Genomic DNA, 24,424 nt, shown 5'->3' with positions numbered 1-24,424 from the left:
CATTAAGTTTTGGAAGACTTGGAGAAATGTTGGGTTGAGGCCAAGATCAGATTACCCATTGCCTTATTAAATGGTGAAGAGGGCTGGAGGGGCCAAATGCCTACTTACAGTCTTAGTGATTGATGATATATGCATGCTATATACAGTAACAGTGGTTGTCTGTGTCTTGTTTGAAGTCAGTATCTTGCTGTAGAATCACAAGTCACTTGAGTTGAATGAAATCTAATTTTTGTTAAAGGGCGCTTGCAATAGGAACTATTTCACCAGGACTTCGTGCTGTTTGCACTCATTTTGAGAGCTAAATTTTCACTTTGAAATCTTAACTGGTGCAGTTGATGGTGACAGTGAGATAATGGTGAGATAATGTGTGTGAGCAAAGGTGGCGCTGTACAGGATTGTTGGGTTCCTGGCTGAAATGTATACTTCTGACTAAAATCCCTTTAATTACTGTTAATCCGTGGGCATACGGAGTGTGATCATAGTGATCTAAGTGAGAAGGTAATTAAGATAATGATGTAAGAGTTGAAGGAAAGACTTCCACGTAACTGGTCCTAAAAGTAATTTTTTAAACTGAGTTTGCACTACCTGTGCTACTGAAGACAATTATCATGCTAGTAGTTTTTGAGCAGAAATGCAGAAGAACCTGCATGTGTCCTGGCTAAAACATGGATGTGATTGTGTTTTGATCCTGTATTCACTGGAACGTAACCTGTCATGAAATACCATTTCTTTTAAGCTTTAGTGATCCACCATTTCAAAATAAATGTTTAACATCGAGAGTTGGTGTGAACTGAGGTGAAGCCATAAATCACTGGGTGTTCCTTTTGGTATTACTATTCTCAAGTTGAGAAAGTGAAAGTTCCTTGCACAATTTCTGTCTACTTTGAAATGACTTGAGTGGGATGTTTTACATTCACCATGCTTCATAAAGTGAGCATTTGCCAATCTGTTGTATGAAGACTGTGAATAATTAATTCAGTCACATATTTAGAAACTGTAGGGCCATTCTCAGGTAATAGAGTTGTGTTTGTTTCTTCCTATTCCTGCTAATTCAGGTTCTCATTTTGTATCTGTTTACAATGCGAGTTACCTAATGCAACTTGATTGCTAGAATGGAACCGGTTTATGGAAAGACTTTTTTAAACAAAATTTCTATTCTGCTGTATTTATTTGGCATCGTCATCAGATGAACTTGCTACCTTCCCAATTGTACCAAATCCCGACTTGATCATTTATTTCCTTCTTTGCATCCCACCAACGTATCCAGTTTTGTTGACTATTTGACCCCATGCTTCTAATAATATTTCTATTTGAGTTTTAATTGCTTTCTGGGTTTAATGAGCAATGTTAATCAATTCTAGGTTCATTTCTATCTCACTACATTTCTCTTCATTTTTGAAAAAATATTTATTAAATTTATTCAATGTTAACACTAAGATAATGCTTGGAGAGCCAGTGCAGACAAGATGGGTTGTATGGCCGCCTCCTATCTGGAACAATTGTTGTTTTATGTTTGACTTGGGTGGGGGACAATTTGGAAATTATTTGGCATTAACACTTTTGTGTTCTCGGGCAGCACAGGTCACTGGGGTGGAGGTTTCCATAGCGTTCTTCAAGTTTGCAGTGCGTTGAATTTATTTGTCCCATCTGTGCTGTAGTGGTGTTTATGAGCTTTGGCCCCTCTGTCTCCCGCCAATCTTTACTTCTCAATTTTCTATTATTTTTCAACTTAACTGGAATCTACGCTGCTTACCTCAGTTCTGTGCACACGGAATAATGCACATTTCCAAAGTAAGCATGGCTAGTTGCTGCAGTGTGTATCGTGTAGATTTTCTATGCTCCTACAACCTCTTGCAGTGTTGCTGTTTACAGGCACTGGCTGCTGCTTCAAAGGAGTTATGGATGCAATTGAAAATTGGAATCATTATTGAATTACCCTCTCCAGACATTAAGACTTGAGGTTAACATAGCAGTTGAAAGCGAATGGGTAAAGGTGTGACCTTTTTTAATAATCACTGTTGGGATGTAGGCATCGCAGGTTGAGCCCGAATTTATTGCCCATTCCAAGTTGCTCTTGTGAAGGTGGTAATGAGCTGCCCCTTGAACTGCTGCAGTCTTATATGCTGTAGGTAGACCCACAGTGCAGTTAGGGAATTTTGGGGTTTTAATCTGGGGAACTCTGACCCGAATACAATGGAGGCCGAAATAGCTGGCTTCTCAAGCCAGAAATACCTTAGTACACAATATTAGAGCTCACTGCACAATGGTACTTCACCCCTGGGTATTGCATCTGCACTGGGTACTCCTAGATTAAGTGTTTTGCCCTAGTATGTTGCTGAAATGTTATTGCTCTGTCAGTTAACATGTATTTCCTTTTATGCAAAATAATTTCAGACTCTTGTCAAAAGGCCAGTGGCTGTTTTCAGTTGTCTTTATATTGAGTAGTCTTGATTTTCTTAATGGAAAGCACTTCATTGTCTAGTACGCTGCTAAAATGAAACCTTGTCACTTTGCTTTTCCTATGTTTGGCAATGTGTCAAGGGCTCTCTGAATATTGAGATCACATGAAAATCTTGCAGTTACATAATGTCTTGTGGATATATTTGGTCTAAGAACTGTCATAACATGAGGCTGCAGTGCAGAAGTTAATGTCTGTCTTTCGCTTAGCTAAAGCTTGAAAGTTACTAGTGTATGGTCATGGTTAAACTCTGAAGAAACTATCTGTTTCATGTATTAGACCATATGAATATACTAATAAAGTTTTCTCTAAAACGTTTAGTTACTGTAGCTCCTAAGCCTGAAAAGTTGTAAGGAACATGTATCTCCTCTTGGGGACAGCAGACTGCTCAATTTAATCAAATTCAATGGGAAACAAATATTGAATCATGGTGAGACAGCTTAGTAATTAGCACTGTTGCTTCGCAGCACTAAAGACCCATGTTCCATTCCAGCGTTTGGTGTCTGTCTGTGTGGAGTTTGCACGTTCTCCCCATGTCTGTCGGTTTAAGCCAGGTGCTCAGGTTTCCTTCCACAGACTAAACATGCAGGTTAGGTGGATTGACCATAGTAGATTGTCTGTAGTGTACTAGTTGCCTCTAGGCTAGTTGGATTAGCTGTGGTAAATGAGGGATTATGGTGATATGATTGACATATAGATCTGGGTGGGATGCTTGACTGAGGCTTGGTGTAGATTTGACAGACCAACTGGCTTCTTTCCACGTTTTAAGGATTCTGTGATCATAACAAAAAATATTTAATTGATCCATTAGGCCCATTCTGATCCTCCTGCCTTCGCATTTTTCCTTGCGCGTTCGCTCCTTTCCCTTTTTACACCCCCATGCTAGTTCTGTGTTTCTGGGAGAAATATTTGTGTCTCTGATGTCTGGAAGTCTGAAATTTAAATCTGATTCCAACTTTCCTGAAGGCATTTATATTTGCAAGAGGCTTCATTCATGATGTTTGTGGAAACATTAATAGTACTGCAGAGTATGTAATCCAAAACACATTGTAACAAACTGATTGCTTTTCTGTCACTTTTAGTCATTGGCCTTGATCAGTATTCCCAGGCATATCTTGTCACGTTGTTCCTTTTTTCAAAATTGGAAATGCAACTTGGCTTACCCAGCTTTTTTTTAAATAGAGAAAATAATGGTAAGAGCAGAAAATATTTGTAGCCAGAAAAAAATTGTTTCAACTTGATGACCATTTGAACTTGGACAATGGATCAGTTCTGAAACCAAGCTTATTAGGGGTGCGGGAGGAAATTAACAAAAGGAGAGGCTTGTAATAAGGACAGAGTGATTTAATGAAAATGATGAAATGCAAAAGATGATATGAGAAATCTAGAAAACTAAGACTGATAGCGAAGAAGTGAAATTGGTTACAGGAGAATAAGAACAGAGGGAAGGGAAGTTATAAAAATCCGGGCACGAAGGCGGCTTTTGGGGATGAGGGGAAAGAGACAGATATGCCTTAAAATAAGGGGCACCATGTGCCCGCAGTGAACTCTGCAGAGCATTTTCAATCTCAACAGCAGCCCACAACCTGTCTGTATTTTCAGAAAGTTGCAGGCCCCCTCCATTACTAGCACAATCTGTTCAAGATAAAATAGTGCTTTTAGGAATGTAAGAAACAGTCGAGGAGTAGGTTGCTCAGCCTTTTAGTAAGCAAGCCCTCAACCTCCAATCCATTTACCTCCTTTGTCCTCATTTCCCTTTATTCTCTGACTGCCCAAAAATATACTCATCAACTGAGTATGTAAAACCTTCTGCAAAATTCCAACAATTTGTAATCCTTTGAGTGAAGAAAGTTTTCTTTGTCTCCATCTAGTTCAAGGCACTCCAGCTTCAGCACCAATTTATTCCAAATTTAAGAGAACATACACCCACTCTACTCCTCTCTCTCTCTCTCTCTCTCTTCATTGGACAGTGCTGTCATTCAAGAAATCAATCTACTGAATCTTTGTTGCACCATATACAGAGGAACCTCACTTATCCAAAGGACACGGGCGAGAAGTATTTCATTCAGTTAATCAAATTCCTGATAATCGAATGCGTGATGTTATTTAGCCAAGCATTGGGGCTTGCGATCTTGCCAGATAATCCAATATTTGGATAATTGAATGCTAGATAATTGAGGTTCTTCTGTATATGACCATTCTTGGATAAGGAGACTAAAATTGCACACTTCTCAAAAATCCTGACCTAATTGCAATAAAACTTCCTGAACAATACATCCAAACCAGTTGCAATAAATGCATAATGTTTGCCAATGTTTATTCCATCTTTCACTTCTAAAAAGATTCTGCTTTTCTAATCTTCTTACCAAAATGTACAATTTTACATTTCCCTCATGTTGTACTCCTTCTCGTATCATCTTCCCCAATCTCACAGCTAGTCTATATTGCTTTGCAGCCTTTTTCCATTCCCCTCAAGTTTGCTTTCTTCCCAACTTTGTATCATTAATAAACTTTGCTGAACCCCCCCATCTGTGCCATTTTGCAAGTTACATCCAAAATAAGTACAAATGTCTGACAAAATCACAGTCTGTTCAAAATATTGCCCCAGATTCCTTAAGTTTATACTAAATGTGAAGGCTATAAAGTTCTAACAACAAAGACAAGCTGCTGTGCTCGACTTCTTCTGGAATTCGGGTCAGAGTAAGATGGGCAACAGAAGTGGTGATTGAGCAGAAACTGCTCACACCGACAGAGTGAAGGGAGGTCAGCAGTAAAGTGATTATTAGATCGGTGTTCAGACACCTTGGAATCAAGGAAATATGCTTCTGCAGGCATAAGTTTGTATTAATTTTTTTTACTTTAAGGATTTCTAGGATTGGCCCTTCAAATGTAGTGGCTGGTTATAGTGTGGGGATTCTGTGGTTCCAAAATGTGGAAACTGGCCCTTCGACCCAACAAGTCCACACCAACCCTCCGAAAAGTAACCCACCCAGACCCATTCCCCTACCCTCTTACTCTATATTTACCCCTGACTAATGCACCTAACCTACACATCCCTGAAAATTCACCTAACCCCCACATCTTTGGATTATGAGAGAAAACCCACACAGACATTGGGAGAATGTGGCAACAGCCACACAGACAGTCTCCCAGAGCTGGAATCAACCCCAGGTCCCTGGTGCTGTGAGGCAACCATGCTAACCACTGAGCCACCATGCCGCCCAGTGGGTTCACGTGAGCTTAATTTTCATGCGAGTATTTTTGTTCCCAACGCAATTAATTTAAATATCCGTTTATGTATCTAACATATTTTATTGATGAAATAAGGGAAGTAGAAAATCAGACTCTTAGCCCTATCCATTCTTGTCCCTTTAAATCAACTTCCTTCATGACTGATTACTTAAAATGAGCATGATTCTTTGGAAACCAATCTTTACATCAATCAATGAATATTGGCAGGCTGCTCAGTCATAGGGAAACATCATATTGTTCATTCTTCACTCAAGCATTCACAAAATGTGAATCTTACCCTTAAAGTAAGTTGACAAATACTAAATTGCATATATCATGACTATAGTTAGCCAGATCAGAATAAACCAGCTTTTAAACCTGAAATTTTCCTGCATATTCCACCTCAGTCAACAGGTACACCTGCTGAAAATTTCTGATCAGTTAGCAGTTATTCCTATAACTTGAGCTGACCATCGTGAGATTTCAAATGTAACGACAGTGGGAAGATGCTGAGAGAAACAGTCAAGAACTGGAGGAAAAAATGATGTAAAGAGTAACGAGGAAGGGTATAGAATCGTAAAACATGATACAAATGGTGCATTCAGAGAGGAATAACTTGGACAATGTCCTTGGCAGCATCGGAACAGCCATAGACACATTATCGATTTTTGAACTCCCTGCTGTGAAGGAATGTAGCACCCAATTTGGACACAGTAATGTTCTCTAAATATCAGCGAGATTACTGATTATATGCGATAAGCAGCCAGTTTAAGAAAAACCATTAATGCAGAGCATATTACAAAATGCCCAAGCTGAAAAATGGATTGAGTCACAGATGTACAGCATCGAAACAGACCCTTCGGTCCAACCCATCCATGCCGACCAGATATCCCAACCCAATCTAGTCCCACCTGCCAGCACCCGGTCCATATCCCTCCAAACCCTTCCTATTCATATACCCATCCAAATGCCTCTTAAATGTTACAATTGTACCAGCCTCCACCACTTGAACTGTGATAGAGATGGTGCATTTAAGGAGAATAAGTCAGTGTATTTTCAGCTGGCCACCTTCCTTGAATTAAATCTTAACTCCAGTAAAATTATTGATCTCCAGTCAAGCTAGCATTTTCACTGTAAATTCTCCTGATCATAGAATAAATGGTTCACTTTGCAAATGGCAAAAGAAAACACTCAAACCTCCAACTTTGAGACTGCTATTACTACTGGCTTTTTCATCTCCACATTGATGCTTTGTTATGGGACTTTGTTGTAATATCGTTCCTGAATTGGCAGGCCTGGCTTAACTCTTAAGTACGTTCCATTTACTGCCATCTGTTGAACTTTAAGTCTTGTGCACCCGTATAGCAAGGATAGCCTTTCTGGCTGTATTCCGATTACGTGTCACACCTGATTCTGGCGAATGTGGTTTTTATGGTCTCTCATACAGGCCTTTCATTTTATGTTTTTCTTTTCAAATAGTTCACTTTACATAGATGTTGTAAGCTGCTTTTGATTTAGCAACAGCCATGGGTGAGGAGATCCCATTTCACTCATTGAAGCTCATTTCTGTAGATGTCTGACATGTCGATAAATTACTTTTATGGATGATGCTTCAGAAATATCTCCAGTTTCTATTAAGATCCTACTTGCATGCGTTGCAAATGTTCAGGACCCACATTTGAGAATCACACAATGGCTATCCCTGTGGCGCACAGTGTTGGCACAACAGTGTTGCTCACAGTACTTCATCCATGGCCTGCTGACAGTATTCTTATCTCTTATTCAAAGTTCTAGATTAAATCTCACTCCAGAGGTTTGAGCATAAATTTTCGGCTGGCCCTCCCTATTTCAGTACTGAGAAAATGGTGGACTGTGTAAGGTGCTGTGATGATGATTAAAATAAGATTCTTCCTGCCATCTCTGGTGGATATTTATGATTCTATGGTACTATTTCAAAGATGACCACTGGTGTCTCCGAACAATGTTTAAAGGATTATTTGATTAATTGTTGTTATTTGTGAGAATTTGCTGTGTGCCATGTTTTCTACATTACATCTATCTAATACTTCTTTGACTGCAATGCACTTTCAGTTGTCCTGAGGTCAAAAGGTTTGCATACATGCTAGTTTTTCCTTTTAGTGCAAGTATATAATTGGTAAATCAGCATCAGCCTTGTCTGTTTCACTTTCGTCCAGTAGCTTAAATCCTAATTGTTATTATCTCGGCCGTTGTGTTTGTGTCATATGTAATTTGAGGTATGAATTCATGGTATTGTTTAAAAAAAAAATTTTGATTGACAATTGCACATCCAGCAATGTTTGATGAAACCAAATAAATTATTTCTGCCTTGATGCATTTATTTGCTCGTAAAGGCGATCTGAGTGATCAACTCCACAATAAGTAATCTATGCTTGATCTGTGTTGTTGACTTTTTGCACTCAGGGTGATCTGTGGGGGAACTAAGCAGGGGCCACACCACTCCTGAAGAGGGAATATTAAATCAGAAGCACAAGGTGTGGTATGACTGCACTCATTTCAGAGTGACAGTGGCCTAACAATAAATTGGTTATCTGTCTCTAGTCTCAGGACATAGAATCCTGCACCCTGCAGGTTCTGAACTGACGACTTTCCCAAATGTCCAGTTGTAGCTTTAGGAGATTAACTGAAATCCTCCATCCCTGAAAGAGTGCATTTTTCCAGTGCATTTAATTTTTAAATCTAGTGAAAATGAGGATTTTGATTCCCTGTTCTGAATGTGCTTTTAATCTAGTAACTATATTGATTTTACATGTAGATGGCAATCTATTACTTTTTAAAATTTACTTAGACAATATCTTATACAGTTTGGTGTTTTACCTCTTGCGTTCATTATATGGTTTTATTTTTCTTCAGGTACGGTCGATGGATGAACTCAACCATGACTTTCAAGCACTGGCATTAGAAGGAAGGAGTATGGGAGAGGTGAGTTGTGCTGGAAGTTGACACTGGGGCTTGGTTTAAAATGCTGGCTGATTGTGTGATGTGCCTTAATGATGTTTCATCTTTGTAATGCTCACTACTTCTCAGGGAACTGTTATTCTTCAGAATAACTGTAAGGAGCAATTTTCTGCTTGATTTTAAGCTTCTTAGTAAGTTAGAGACATGGATCAGCTTGTATTTTATGACTTTATTACATTCTTTGACTTTTCTGTTGCTATAGCTAATATAGCCAAATTACTGTGAAATTAATTTCTCTCAATTTTTATGGTTAAAGAGAATCATTATTTTTCGCTGTCAACTGAAAGAAACTGGCATATTTGTGTCGTTTGACATGGTTGTTGAATCTTTAATCTGCCTCTGCCACCCTTTGCACCGAAGTATCAAGAAAGGCTACACTATTTTTTTGATTTTGAAGTGATCCATAATTTGGCTTGTTGAAACTCGCCAGTGATTCCTATCATGTTCATGTGACCATATAGATAAAAGAAGCCTCTGTCCTTGTACTGAGCTGGCTAATCACAGTCAAGAAGCTACAATATGTCTTGGCTGGTGTGCAGGAGAAACACCTCAACTCAGCTGATTTATTCCTGTTAGCAATTCTGCTAGAAAGGTGCATATGTCCTACTTTTCAACTCTACAGTGCATGGGCCTCTTCATCCAGAGAACCAGTGTCGTGTTTTGCGTGTATGCTGAGTGACACCTGGCTGTAAAGCACAGGCACTTCTCTTTTATTCCTCCTCTGTTGGATTTGTCCCATCAATCGTCTGATGTCCTGAACAGAAATTTCTCTCTGGTCATGTTGGGAACACTGAGGCTGTTGCCATTGGTCCCTGCTGCAAACTCGCATCACGTTTCAGGTCACTGTCTAAGATTGAAACAGACTGAAAGCAGAATGCTGCAGATCTTAAACATCCTGCTGGATTAACTCAAGTCTTGTGTGTTCTGGAAGAAAGAAGCAATGTTTACTCATTCCCAGGTTGATAATTAACTTTTGATTCTTGTTGCACACATGTTGCCAAATCTGAGTATTTTCAAGAATTCATTTTTATTTAAGTTTGTTCATGACCTGGGCGGCACGGTGGCACAGTGGTTAGCACTGCTGCCTCACAGCGCCTGAAGACCCGGGTTCAATTCCCGACTCAGGCGATTGACTGTGTGGAGTTTGCACGTTCTCCCCGTGTCTGCGTGGGTTTCCTCCGGGTGCTCCGGTTTCCTCCCACAGTCCAAAGATGTGCGGGTCAGGTGAATTGGCCATGCTAAATTGCCCGTAGTGTTAGGTAAGGGGTAATGTAGGGGTATGGGTGGGTTTCGCTTCGGCGGGTCGGTGTGGACTTGTTGGGCCGAAGGGCCTGTTTCCACACTGTAAGTCTAATCTATAATCTTGGTAAGTCTAATCTAAATCTATCCAATCTTAGTTCCTTCCATGACCAAAGCCATCTCCTTCCACTAATGTCAAGGCACCCGTTTGCCTCATTCTGCTCCTGCTGAAACAGTCATTCATGCTTCTGTTAGCTTTAAATTCAACTATTTCAGTGTTTTCCTGGACTGTGTCTCACCTTACATCCTTTATAAACTAGATATTATTCTAATTTCTATTGTTCCTACACTAACTTGTACCAGGTCTAACTGGACCATTGTTCTTACTGACCTGATCCGGATTCTGATCTGACAATTTTTTTGATTCCCTCTCCCACCAAACCACCACCAAGCTTTCAAATGTCTCCCAGCCTTATATCCCCTCCAACTTCAGATCATTGGATTCCTAGCCATCTGGCCTTGACTTTCTTCATTCTGCCTTCTGCAGGTTTGGCTTTCAGCTTTGGAACTCCCTTCGTGAGCTACTCAGGCCCAGTACTCCCCTCAATTAAAACACTGCTTAAATGCCTCTGGCCAAACCTTTGGTCACTTGGCAGGCTTGTATGGCAGTTTGTTTGATAGCATTTCTTGGGACATGTATTTTGTTAAAGTTATTGTATCAAGAGAAGTTATATTGATAGAGTACCAGTTTGAAACCAGCATGGTGCCTTTTGACTTGATAAAAAAAAAGCGTGCTCATATATATTTCATAGATCAGTAAAGGATTAAGTTTAGATACAAAATTCTAAAATGAGGTATTTGTTGTAACATGTTAGAATCATTAATCCTGTAGAGGAAGCAAAGCTAACAACTGGAGTTGGGGAAAATGGAAAATTCTTTGCATGGTGGAATGCTGCAGCACAGTGGCAGGCATTCTGGTGCTTGCTATGGCTTTTCAGATTTTCAAGTTTTAGTTAACTAATTGTGAGCTTTAATTGCTGTAGTGATACTCTTCAGCATGTACCAGATTTTCTTTTTAGTAGTTTTGTATTCTTGTGCCCCATTATCTCCTGATTAGTCGTCATTTGATTTAAAGTTAATGGCCACTGTTTTGAATACGAACTGGAACCTTTGGGAGCTCTTTAGCTGATCACCCAATTAGCAGTAGAAGTAGCAAAGAGCAGGACAGCACACCTAATGAGGAGATGGATATATTTATAATGGTCTGCTGTTGCTGCACAGTTGACCCAATCATTTGGCACTTAACTGGGTCAGATGTGTCCCATGTAGTCTAATGTGATCCTTGCTAAAAGTTGTTTTAATTCCTAATGCCACACCTGTTTAATTCCCAAACCGGATCAGTGCTTGTACTTCACGGGATATTTGAATGAGAAGAATACTCTGCTCTTTCACGATCGTGCTATTGTGACTAATTCCAAAGCTTTCACAACATTGCAAGTTGTATTTGAGCATTTCAGCAAATAAAGTAGTTCAGGTTTTCAGATGTGTGTTTAAATAATCGCACTGTAAAATTACAACAACTGTACAAACTTGTTGCAGTCATTTTAAGGCAGGGATAGTTATCGATATCTTGGTTGCTGCTGTTACTGTGGTAGTGGTCTGAACTTTTATAACAGGAGCCACAATTTGTGTATGTTATTTGATGGATGCCAATAAATTAAAATCGAAAGAGAATTTTCCTGCTTTATACGCATTTTCCTTCTTCGCTTGTATTTTCATAAAAGTATGCTCAAGAGTCCAGTCACTCACCATTAAACGCTGCCATCTCCATCCGTTTTTAATTCCTCTAATAGTTGGAATTTCACTTTTTCAAGACATAGCTCAGTTTAATTCTTTACGAAACTAACACAGCCTCGTGAAATTAAATGACCGTGATGTTTTGGTACTTGCAGCATAGTCATTTGCTTCATTGGCCTTCAGGCGTTCTTCGAAGGCATCCAAGAAAGACATCAGTGTTTTGGAAAGAATTTTCAGAAGCAGCTGTTTGTCTCAAGCTGTAGCACCTCATTGTCCAAGTCAAATCCAATTGTGAATCTATCTCTTCTGAATGTTTGTGTTTACAGTGCATGTACTGGTCTGCACATTGATTCATACTGCCTGATTTCATATTTTACTTTCATTCTGAGGTCCACCTTTCTGTTAAGTGTTTTTTTTAATTATCCAACAACAGACCTGTGTAACCAGTTTTCGCTGGATTTATACCCCACAGCCACTGAGACCCAAGAATTCAAATTCAAATTCACATTATTAAAGTAGCTCAAACTCTAACCGTTTGGGTGAGATGGTTGTGGATTCTGATTCTACTTCCAAAATCAAGCTTTCATTCTAGGCCTGCATTGCAAGGGTATTACTTTGTCTGAAGTAAATTTATTCAGGTGAAATGAATGGACAAAGTGAGGGAGTGGGTGTGGGTTTTCCAATGTCTTGGCTAACGTTCATCCCTCAGCCAAACCCCCCAGAATAAATTGACTGGTTACTCTTTTTCATTATTAATTGTGCAGCCACTATAATTGTAAATGGCCTGCTGAACAACTGTGTTTGCTTAAATGAAATAAGCTGATAAGCTGTGAAGTGCTTATTTGTTTTCAAGAATATGAAAGTATTGTGTGATAAGTGCCATTTCTTGCTTTCGGGGAACAATACCAAAAACTGTTTAGATGGTACAGTACATTCAAATTAGGAATAGGACATTCAGCCCCTCCTGCCTCTTCTGCCATTTAATGAAGTAGCAGGAAGTGTAATCTGAATTGTAGACTGCAGAGATCTGAGATGCAGAAGGATCTCGCTGTCCTTGTGCATGAGTTACAAAAGGTTAACCAGGTATAGCAATTAATTATGAAACCTAACAGAATGTTATCATTTACCACAAGGAGAATGGAATCCAGAAGTAGAGGTTATGCTGCTGTAGCCATTAATGAGGCTGTGTATGGAATACCTGAGCAATATTAATATATTAGTATCTTTATTATTTGAGAGGCTATAAATGTGTTGGAGGTGAGTTTATTTGATTGAGGACTGGAATGAATGGGTTGGCTTCTGAGGAAGGTTTGAACATAATAGTCTTAAGCCGCTGTTATTTAGAAGAGTAAGATGCAACCAGATGGAAATGTACAAGATCCTAGAGGTGGCCATAGTAGATGTGGAGACAATGTTTCCTTTTGTGGGAAAATCTAGACCTGGTAGTCACTGTTTAAAAATAAGGGGTTATCACCTGAAAGCAGAGGAGGTGAAATTCTTTTCTCTCAGGGTTGTGAATCTTTGGAACACTCTTCTTTCAAAAGTGGTGGGTGTAGAATGTTTGAATATTGAATCGATTCTTGGTCAGCACAGGATTGAAAGATTTTTGGGGTAGACGCAAATGTTGATGTGATGTTACAGTCAGTTCAACCATGATCTTATTGAATGGTGTAGCAGCCTTTAGGAGCTTAATGGCCTACTCCTGCTACAATTTTGTATGTTCATGTTTCTTCTCGTACTGAAGCCACTCTTCACAGTGTGACTAGCTATACAGCTAAGATGAGGCGATTTCTTCTCTCATAAAAAAACTGGGGCAGGAATTGGCCATCTCACTCACATGTCTGCTCTGTCATTCAGAAGATTGCACTGTTCTAGCTCCTCTCCGTCTTGCTGCCCTGTTCTGATGCTTTTATGTTCTGTTAGTATAGAAAAAATAATCAATCTCGATCTTAAATATACTTTAGCTATGGTATGTACAGACACTGACGTAGCGAATTCCAATGATTCACCAGTTTTCTGCCATTATAACGTGGGAAAGTGGTGCTGCAGTTGCTCCTGGCATTCCTGAGCTAGGAAAGGGGATATCAGTCGGGCTTTCTGTTTGAGTGATTTGCAGTGATTCCTGCTGGATATGAGATGATACTCAGTGCAGTAGTTTGTTTTCACTGTTGTTCGTATGAAATATTGTTGAAAGAATGTAGAAAGGTACACTACTTCCAGTAACCATTAGACTGTATCAAAGCATAAATGAAGAGGAGGTATGATGAGTGGTCTCGTCAAAACCAAAGGACCTTTTTGTTCATGTCTGGTGCTGGGGGTAGCCTTCTGATCTCTGATCTTGTTTGGGATTTTGCTGAAGAAAACAGCAATGTTCAAAACCAATATTGAGGAATTGTTGGTTGGTGGATACGTTTCTAATAACTTTAATGGAATATGCTGTTTGGAGTTGCTTTGTGCATGAAGGATTCAAAATGTGTACAATACCAATGTCGTACTTGTGTCTAATTGTTGGAACCCTTTTTACTGAAATGTGATGCCACAGGTGAATTGATTTAAGATGCCTGTTTATGTTTTCAGTAGCTGTTTGCACAGTTATATAAATAGATTTTATTATTGAGGAAACAGCCTTTTCTTAGCTTCTATAGACTCTCCTCCCTCCAGTGTTTGCATCAAATAGAAGCATTTTACTGCTTTTTTGGCTGGTTGTCATTAAGATATTACACTTAGAGGCATAGAGATGTGCAGCATGGAAACAGACCCTTTGGTCCAACTCATCGAGACCAGATATCCTGACCTAATCTAATCCCATTTGCCAGCACTTGGCCCATATCACTCTAAATCCTTCCTAATCATATACCCATCCAGATGCCTTTTAAATGTTGTAGTTAGATCAGCCTCCTCCACTTCCTCTGGAAGCTTATTCTATACACATACCACCCTCTGTGTGAAAAAGTTGCCTCTTAGGTCCCTTTTTTAAAAAGCCTCTCTCACCTTAAATCTATGTCCTCTAGTTCTGGACTCCCACACCCCAGAGCAAAATCCTTGTCTATTTATCCTATCCATGCCCCTCATAATTTTGTAAATCTCTCAACGGTCACCCCTCAGCCTCTGACGCTCCTTGTTCTTTGCAATTTGAGACAAGTGACTTTGCATGTCTTGTAGTTACGGCAGTGATATGGTGGCGAAAGCTGATTTTTATAATTCTGAAGTAGAGAATGCTGCTTGGGAACATTTAAAATTCATTTAGAAGTTGAGGAATTTGACTTGTTCTTTGCAGTGTATTAACCTACTAAGGGGAGGATGAGGCAACCATGGCTGATAAGGAATGTTAGGGACAGCATAAAAGCAAAAAGAAAAAATATACAATGTGGTGAAGGTTGGTGGGAAAGCTAGAGGATTGGGATGCCTTTAAAGGCTAGTAGGGGATAACGTTTTTAAAAAAAAGCAGCAAGGTTGGAGTAGATGAAATATGAAAGTAAGCTAGCTAGTAACATAAAAAGAAGATTTTTAAATATCTAAAAGGTAATAGAGAAGCAAGACTGGACATTGAACTGCTAGAAAATGAAACTGGAAAGTAAAGATGAGGATCAAAAAAACGGTGGAGAAATGGAATAGGTCCTTTGCATGAGTTTGCACAGTGGAAGACATTAACAGCTTGCCAGAACCTCGCGAGTCTGGGGGCAGAGGTGAATGTAGTGGAGAAAGTGCTGAGGAAGCTCAAAGATGTGAAGATGGACAAGTTACCCAGACTAGATGGGCTACATCCCAGAGTTAGAAACGAGGTTATAGAGGCATTGTAGAGCCATCTTTAAGGAGTCACTAGAGTAAGGGAAGATCCCAAATTACTGAAAATGGCTAATCCAACACCACTGTTTAAGGACGGAGGCAGAGGACTGAACTATAGGCCAGTTAACTTGGCCTCTGTCATTGCTAAGATTTTAGAATCCAGTGTAAAGGATGAGTTTGTGTAATACTTGGAAGTGCATGGTAAAATAGGGCTGAATTGGTATAGCTTGGCCAAGGTGAGACCATAGGAGAAAGTGAGGACTGCAGATGCTGGGGATCAGAGCTTAAAAATGTGTTGCTGGAAAAGCACAGCAGGTCAGGCAGCACATCTGTTAGAATTCTTTGAGGAGATAATGAGCACATTTGACAAAGGAGGGCTAGTGGGTATAATCTCCTTGAATTTCCAAAGGATCGTGACATGGTGTCACGTAGGAGGTTGCTAGACAAGATAGGAGCCTCTGGTGTTTGTGACAAGGTACTGGCATGGACTGGCAGCAGACAGAAAATAGGGATGAAGGGATCTTTTTCAGGATGGCAGTAGGTGACTAGTGGAGTTCACAGGGGTCCATGTTATGACCACAACTATTTATGTTGTACATTAACAATCTGGGCAAAGGAACTTGGGACATTGTTGCTAAGTTTGCAGATGGCACAAGGGTAGATGGAAGGACAGATAGTGTTGAGGAAACAAAAGGAATTGGACAAGCTAGGGGAGTGGGCAAAGAAGTGGCTGATCGATTAAAAGGTGGAAAGGAGTAATGTTATGCTTTGGTAGGAAGAATACAGGCGTAGACTATTTTCTACATGGGGCAAATTGTCAGAAATCTGAACCACAAAGGGACTTGGGAATTCTAGTTCAGGATTCTCTTAAGGTTAACATGCAGTTTCATTTGGCAGTTAGGAAGGCAATTGCAGTGTAAGTGTTCATTTCAAGAAGGCTGGAATACAGGAGCAGAGCTCTGCAACCTCAGCAGTACAAAGCTCTGGTCAGACTGCACTTGGAATATTGTGAGCAGTTTTGGGGCCAAAGGAAGAATGTACTGGTATTGGAAGGGGGGGGGGCGCAGGGTCTAAAGGGCTTTACAGAAATGATCCTGTGGATTGAGGGCTTGTCATATGAGGAGCAGTTGAGAAGTCTGGATCTGAACTCGATGGAGTTTGAAAGGATGAGAGATGGGCTGGGGTGGGAGGATCTGAGTGAAGATGTGGGATACTCAGAGGCCTGGCTCTAGTTCATGTATATACAGAGAAACCTCCATTATGCAGTAAGCTCACAAGATGCCAATGCTCGGCTAAGCTATGTTACCTGGCATTCGATTATCTGGAATTCAATTAACTGATTGAAATACTGCCCATCTGTGTCGTTCAGATAATAGAGGTTCCTCTGTAATATGGTTCCACTCAGGAGCAATGAGGACATGAGGACAAGGCCTCAGAGAGAGAAGGGGTGATCATTCAGAACTGAGATGTGGAATTTCTTCAGCCAGAGGGTGGTTAATCATTGGAGCCCATTGCTGCAGAGACTTGTGGAGGCCAAGTCACTGAGTGTGTCTTTAAGACAGAGGTAGATAGATCTTAATTCAAAGTTTGGGAGAAGGTTTGTAGCTCGGGTGCTCGTTGTTGTGGTTCTGTTCGCCGAACTGGGAATTTGTGTTGCAAACGTTTCGTCCCCTGTCTAGGTGACGTGCTTGGGACCCTCCTGTGAAGCGCTTCTGTGATGTTTCCTCCGGCATTTATAGTGGTTTGTCTCTGCCGCTTCCGGTTGTCAGTTCCAGCTGTCCGCTGCAGTGGCTGGTATATTGGGTCCAGGTCGATGTGTTTGTTGATAGAATCTGTGGATGAGTGCCATGCCTCTAGAAATTCCCTGGCTTTTCTCTGTTTGGCTTGCCCTATAATAGTAGTGTTGTCCCAGTCGAATTCATGTTGTTCCTCGTCTGCGTGTGTGGCTACTGAGGATAGCTGGTCGCGTCGTTTCGTGGCTCGTTGGTGTCACGAAACGACACGACCAGCTATCCTTAGTAGCCACACACGCAGATGACAAGCAACACGAATTCGACTGGGACAACATTACTATTATAGAGCAAGCCAAACAGAGAACAGTCAGGGAATTCCTAGAATCTGTGGATGAGTGCCATGCCTTATCAACAAACGCATCAACCTGGACCCAATATACCGGCCACTGCAGCCGACAGTGGAACTGACAACGGGAAGCGATAGAGACAAACCACTATAAATGCCGGAGGAAACATCACAGAAGCGCTTCACTGGAGGCTCCCAAGTACTGAGGATGTCACTGAGACTGGGGATGAAATGTTTGCAACACAAATTCCAGCTCGGCAAACAGAACCATAACATAGATCTTAATTAATAAGGGGATCAAGGGTTACAGGGGAAGGTAGGAGAACAGGTTTGAGAAATGTACAAGCCATGATTGAATGGCGGAGCAGTCTGGATGGACTGAATGGCTCAATTCTGCTGTTATATCTTCTGATCGTGTGTATTGTTAGGAATGTCTGATTCACCTTGGATTTTGGAGGAAAGAGCCATTATTGAGCAAGTGTCTTGCACTTCTGTTTCTATTACCTCATTGTTGTATTATTTTGTAGAATGTCCATTCTTCAAGACGTTGAGATTAACAATAGAGTGATTGTTCAGGCCTTTTTGAAATGCAGTGGTAGTTTTGCACACTTAATTGCTAAGGACTCTTGTTCATTTTGGAATGGCATTTGTCCTTCCAAACTTTGATTGAAAGCATTTTTTGTGGTAGCCAGTGCAGGTGTGCAAATATGTCTTATTTTTAAGTATTAAATTATGCATTGCTTTGGTATTTTAAGTAAAGCATGATACAAAACGAAATGAGATTTAGGGTGCTTGGGGAGCATTTTCTCTACAAGATGCGTACATCAATCCCTAGAAAGTTTTTGGAGTTTAATAATCATAACCTTCAATATGTTTAAATACACAGTTTATTTTCATGGCCTACTTGTAAAGCAAGCAATAGAAAATGTGATTTTTCTTGGTGCATTTCCACATTTGGATGGAGTGTTTCTTTTTAAAAATGTGTAATTTTATGCCACAGGAGGGTAATCTTACTTCTGATCTCTGAACAATTCATGAATACACACTAGATTCCAAATTATGGATATGCCATACAAAGTAAAACATTAATCACAGTATTTAGAGCATTGATGTGTACAGTAGAAAATGTAACAGTCACTAGTTATCCTTGAGCTTTGAGCTGATTGCAGCCTGTATGGATTCATCTGGCTGAAGCATTAAGTTGATCTTTCGTTAGCAAAATTTTAATTTTACATTGCATTTGAATGCATTTCTTGACTTATTGAAGATTTTAATGACTTTTTTTCTTTTTCTGTTTTTTTGATTTTCTGTAATCATCAGCTATGTTATTTATTGTTGAAAAGCTTTTTAAAAAGGAGACCAGTAAAGTATTGTCATCACAACCGTGATTTGTTGGGATTTTTGTTTAATAAAAAGTAAAAGCCATTGACTTTTTTTCATAAATTAACATCCACAGACTTGCACGAATTACTATCTGTTTGGTGGGAAGGATGGGGGCAGGTTTGTAAAAAGTCACTGTGCTTTTTAAGAAGTTCCTGTTCTTCTGTATCTGTCCATTGGCTCGGGATGCTCACTTGTCTGCCTTCTGTTTGGCCATATGTTAGATTTAAATGGTTTTTTGTCTTGCTCCCAGCACCTTTTGTCCAATTACTGAACAAAGTTGCTTTGTGTTTATTTAGTGTCATATCTGGACCGCTGCAGGCTATTCACCTCCACTATAAGATGTAGGTGCAGAAGTAGGCATTCTGTCCATCAAACCCAATGGCCATTCTCCAATATTTCATTTAATGAATCTGAAGAATGATGAATCTTGTTCCTACTAAATATGCAGACAGTTTTCCAGTAGAAGTTTCTTGTCTGTGTCTAATTTTTTCTCCCCCCGCGCCCCCCCCCCCCCCCCCCCCAAGAGGAAATATGTTGCCGGGCAGTTGAGTTTAATGGTGTCTTGGATCAGCAATCCCAGCACAGATTTGAAAATGAGCCTTGAAGCATTTCTATCTCTTTGGTTTTTCTCACCTTATTAATTGCTCATCTTCTATTTGGTAATTAATTTGTGATGTCCTTAATTTTCATTTTGAGATTTTTGATGAGCTGGCCAGTGGAAAATTGTGGCTGCCTTTTTTAAAAGTAGGTTTGGGGAAAAAATGTCAACATGGAAGAAATTTTTGGGAAATGTGATGTGGAAGACTATTTTGCATGCAAATACTGGATAATTCTCTGAGTGGGGTGGGACGGGGGAACACAGTTAGTGTTCACTGCACTTGGAGGTGATTTTTCCAATGGTTCTGCTGATGATCAGTCTCTTGAACAGACTTTGGGACTTGCAATGAGTTTCAGCAAAAACAACTTCTATTTCGTTTTACTTTGATGTATGTTTTGTTTCTGTTTTTCTCTGAAAATCTTTCTTTGTCATCTGCAGCAGCTTCTACCTGGGAAGAAGTTCTGGGAGTCTGATGATCCAAACAAAGATGGACCTAAAGGGATATTTCTTGGGGATCAGTGGCGGGACAGTGCATGGGGAGCTTCAGGTAAGCAGTTCATTACCAAACATATTTCAGTTTTTAAAATACTTGTCAAAGATTAGGTAAAAGTGATAAATAGAATTAATATTAAAAAGTTACTCTTATGTATACAAAATGATTTTGTGTGTGTGCTGCGTAGTGTGCATAAGCTTGCTGACAGAAGCTCCAAAGATGTTTGATAATGTTCATGATAATAAGTAACTAGATTTAAGGTGTGATGGAAGAACCATATGAACTACTTTGAAATGAAAAATTTCACTAGATGAGGCATATTTGGTCTTTTTTTTTCCCCTCAAGATTCTTGTTCCTATAATCTGATGGACATTCCCGAATTGTATCTGTAAAGTTTAATGTACCTTGTTTAGTAATTTGATGTTGAAGTTCTAGATAACTTATTTTCTGTTGTAAGGGAATATTTTAAATCATGTTCCATATTTAATTTTTCCATGCTCAGTATCTCAGGCCTCACTTCTCGGTAACCTGATTTGAACTGTGTATAATTTCTCTATCTCTTCATTGTATGCCTAATGAGTTACTCTTCCTCTCCTGACCTTGAGCCACCCTCTCTTGTGTCTAATCTTTTCTTATCCATCAAGATTGTACGAGTTATTGGGAAATGATGCTTGAGTTTGAAACTGCTGTCTGGCAGAGTGCTTAAGGAGTACTTTCAGTGAAACACTTGCTGTTTCATTGAAGAGCAAACTTAATTAGACCCATTGGCTATTCAGTGTTGTTGTGTGCTTGTTCTGATGCACATGAGCAGAGTTACTGTTCTGGCCTTTATGAAAATAGAATGGATGCTCTGCAAAGAGGTGATACTGGACATTTTTGTTCATGTTGGTGTCCATTGTTTACTAATTCCCATGCTGCTTAAAATTATGACATCTCTCAGCATTTATTCACTGACAAATATTTTTAAAGAAGGTTGCACTTATTAGTTTCCAGCCTGAGGATGGCTCGTCAGATCACTCCCTGACTGGACAGATTTTCTCTCCCCAGGTGCAAATCAAGGCATTGTTGCTGCTTGGGGCAATTGGATTGATTTGTTTTCCTCTTTTTCTCCTTAATGCTGCATCTTTGCTCAGCCCCAAAGCCCTGAGCACTCCTGATGTAACATCTTTAGGAGCAGCGGTGAAAGGCGTGTCACCACTGGTGACAATCAATGTGCTACATGGGGATTTCTTCAGAGAGACCTGGGAATGTTTGATTTGGGGGGGGGGGACTCTGCCTCATTTATCAATGATCAGTTCTCCATACAACACAATCGTGAGTAGGTTATCCATCCAGCAATGTGACCCACCCAGCGTAATTGACTTTGCATGAAAATAGCCTCAGCGCTGGTAATGTTGGCTGTTTCTTCAACTTTGCTATTTGTGATGCAGTCCTCCCAATGGATCTTCAAAGTGCTGTGCAGGATCCATAACTTGTCTCACGCAGAAAGATGGAGAGAACCATGATCTTGTACACATTGAATTTGGTTTGTGTTTTGTGGCCCTGATTGCTCTACATTCATTTGTAGAGTCTCTCAAATATGCTGTTAGCCTTTCAAAGCCTATTGTCCACTTCATCTTCTGTAGTTGCATCAAACAAAATGACAATCCACAATAGGTAAGTTGCTTGATGGCATTCATCTCATTTCCCATGATGATGCTTTGGAAGTCTGTATTCTTCTTGGGCTCGCGGACATCGGACTAAATCAAAGAAACTGAGGAATTGTGCTGCCTTGGAAACGTGTTATGTATAGTACAGTGTATTGTATATCTCACTGACAGTGCACCAGGACAGTGCTGTCATCAGCAAAAAGAAACTCGCAGGCAAGTAGTTCTTGTGCCTTTTGTGTGACCTTGAAGCTGCCTGAGGTTGATAATACCTCCAACAGCTCAAAGACATACATGAAGTCCTGCCTTAAGGTAATGGCAGTCACAGTTCCCTCAAGCAATTGGTTTTCTTACACTTTCTTGACAGGCTGTTTGTTGCAGTGTCCTTCCTCCTGCACTTGGAACTGAAAAATATTACAAAGTATTCTGACCATCAATCAAAAAGTGATGCTGTTTCAGTATATAACACCTTGTCATTGGTTTTACTGAGCTTTTTAGTTGGATATGCTGGTCCACAGACAGATGTTAGCACATCTTAGAACCTTCTTATAATGCCATTAATGGTGTGGTTGAGTTCATCAGCAAAATCCACCATTAATTTTGGATGTTTCTTAATTTGCTTTAAATGACACAGATTTTGCAGAATGCTGTCATTTTCTGCTGACTGACCAAGCTAGGTAAGACTGATGAGCTGACCTTGTTGCAAGCAGATCTTGGATTTCCTCGTCATTTTTGTCAAACTGCTTCTTTTCTTCTTGCTGGGTCTGATGGCTGCATTGGATCTGTCTCGTCTACAGCTTTGTGTTCCTACATCCTTCAGGAGAGGAATCATCAGTGTGATTAGAGTGTGCCAGACTACGCTCTGGAATTCTGCTTGAGGCTATCTTTGCAAGTTGAGGTTGAGATTTCCAGGTTGGCTTAACATTTCTTTGATTGTCTCTAGATCTGTTTTTTGGATTTAGGTTTGAAAAGTGAATGAATTGGTGGATTGCATGACTCTTGTGTGAAGAATGTTATTTAGACTACATCTTGACGTGACTTGTTTGACCCATTGTGGTATTTTTAAAAAAAGTATCATCATTCATTCATGGGACATGGACGTCGTTAACTCAGCCAGTATTTATTGACCGCCCCTAGTTGTACTTGAAGGTGGTGACACGCCGCTGCCTTGAGCCATTATAGTCTGTGGCTATAGACAACGGAACGAGGACATGCCGCAACCCAAAGGACCAGCCACACTACCATACATCAAGAGCATTTCCGAACTGACAGCCAGACTACTGCGACCACTAGGACTCATAACAGCACACAAACCAACAGCCATTCTCAGACAACAACTCATCAGAACGAAGGGCCCGATACCCAGCATGAGCAAAACCAATGTAGTGTACAAAATCCAATGCAAGGACTGCACAAGACACTACATAGGACAAACAGGAAGACAGATAACGATCCGCATCCATGAACACCAACTAGCCACGAAGCGACAAGACCAGCTATCCTTAGTAGCCACACACGCAGATGGCAAGTAACATGAATTCGACTGGGACAACACTACTATTATAGGGCAAGCCAAACAGAACAGCCAGGGAATTCCTAGAGGCACGGCACTCATCCACAGATTCAATCAATAAGCACATCGATCTGGACCCAACATACCGACCACTGCAATGGACAGCTGGAACTGACAACTGGAAGCGGCAGAGACAAACCACTATAAATGCCAGAGGAAAGATCACAGAAGTGCTTCACAGGAGTCTCCCAAGCACTGAGGATGTCACCTCGACAGGGGACGAAACGTCTGCAACACAAATTCCCAGCTCGGCGAACAGAACCACAACGATAGTCTGTATTTTGTAGGGAAACTCAATGCTGTTAGGGAGTGAGTTCCAGGATTTTGACCTAATGAGTAGTGATGTATTTCCAAATCCCAATGATAAGTGACTTGGAAGGAAATCTGCAGGCGATGTCGTTCTCCTTCTTTAGATGGTCATGGCCACTGGTTTGGAAGGTGCAATCTAAGGAAACCTAGTGAGTTTCTGCTTGGAGACAGTACACTGTACAGTTATCCAGTGTTGTTGGTGCAGCATGGAATCAGACCCTTCGGTCCAACCTGTCCATGCCGACCTGATATCCCAACCCAATCTAGTGCCACCTGACAGCACCCGGCCCATATCCCTCCAAACCCTTCCTATTCATAAACCCATTCAAATGCCTTTTAAATGTTGCAATTGTACCAGCCTCCACCACTTCCTCTGGCAGCTCATTCCAGACACTTACCAACCTCTGTGAAAAAGTTGTCCCTTAGGTATCTTTTATATCTTTCACTCTAAACTTATGCCTTCTAGTTCAGGACTGAGCATGGGGATATTTGTGGAACCTCCTCCACCAGTAAGTTGTTTAATTATTCACCACCAGGAAGCACATGTAAGGTATAGACAGGATAGATCGAGTGACTCCTTAGCAGTAGGAGTATACGTAAGAGGGAAATCAGGAGGGCAAAACGGGGACATGAGATAGCTTTGGCAAATAGAATTAAGGAGAATCCAAAGGGTTTTTAACAAATATGTTAAGGACAAAAGGGTAACTAGGGAGAGAATAGGACCCGAAAATGTGTTGCTGGAAAAGCGAAGCAGGTCAGGCAGCATCCAAGGAGGAGGAGAATCGACGTTTTGGGCATGAGCCCTTCTTCAGGAAATGAGGAAAGTGTGCCAAGC

The 24,424-nt window shown here is 40.4% G+C and overlaps 1 protein-coding gene across 7 annotated transcripts in view; it reads left to right on the top strand.

The window, feature by feature from the left end:
• LOC132830146 (pumilio homolog 1-like) overlaps positions 1 to 24,424 on the top strand; it is a 123,456-nt gene that overhangs the window by 25,099 nt on the left and 73,933 nt on the right. For 4 of the 7 annotated variants that reach the window (XM_060847661.1, XM_060847659.1, XM_060847658.1 and 1 more), the window contains exons 3-4: positions 8,582 to 8,650; positions 20,007 to 20,115. In XM_060847661.1, coding sequence (XP_060703644.1) covers positions 8,582 to 8,650; positions 20,007 to 20,115 — 178 coding nt within the window. The remainder of the gene's footprint in view (positions 1 to 8,581; positions 8,651 to 20,006; positions 20,116 to 24,424) is intronic. The other 3 variants (XM_060847662.1, XM_060847660.1, XM_060847657.1) reach the window with 1 other exon arrangement.

The sequence above is a fragment of the Hemiscyllium ocellatum genome, chromosome 30 (assembly GCF_020745735.1).
Source record: "Hemiscyllium ocellatum isolate sHemOce1 chromosome 30, sHemOce1.pat.X.cur, whole genome shotgun sequence".
Lineage (NCBI taxonomy): Eukaryota > Metazoa > Chordata > Chondrichthyes > Orectolobiformes > Hemiscylliidae > Hemiscyllium > Hemiscyllium ocellatum.
The sequence above is the reverse complement of the archived record's forward strand: the minus strand, read 5'-3'. Positions and strand labels throughout refer to the sequence as shown.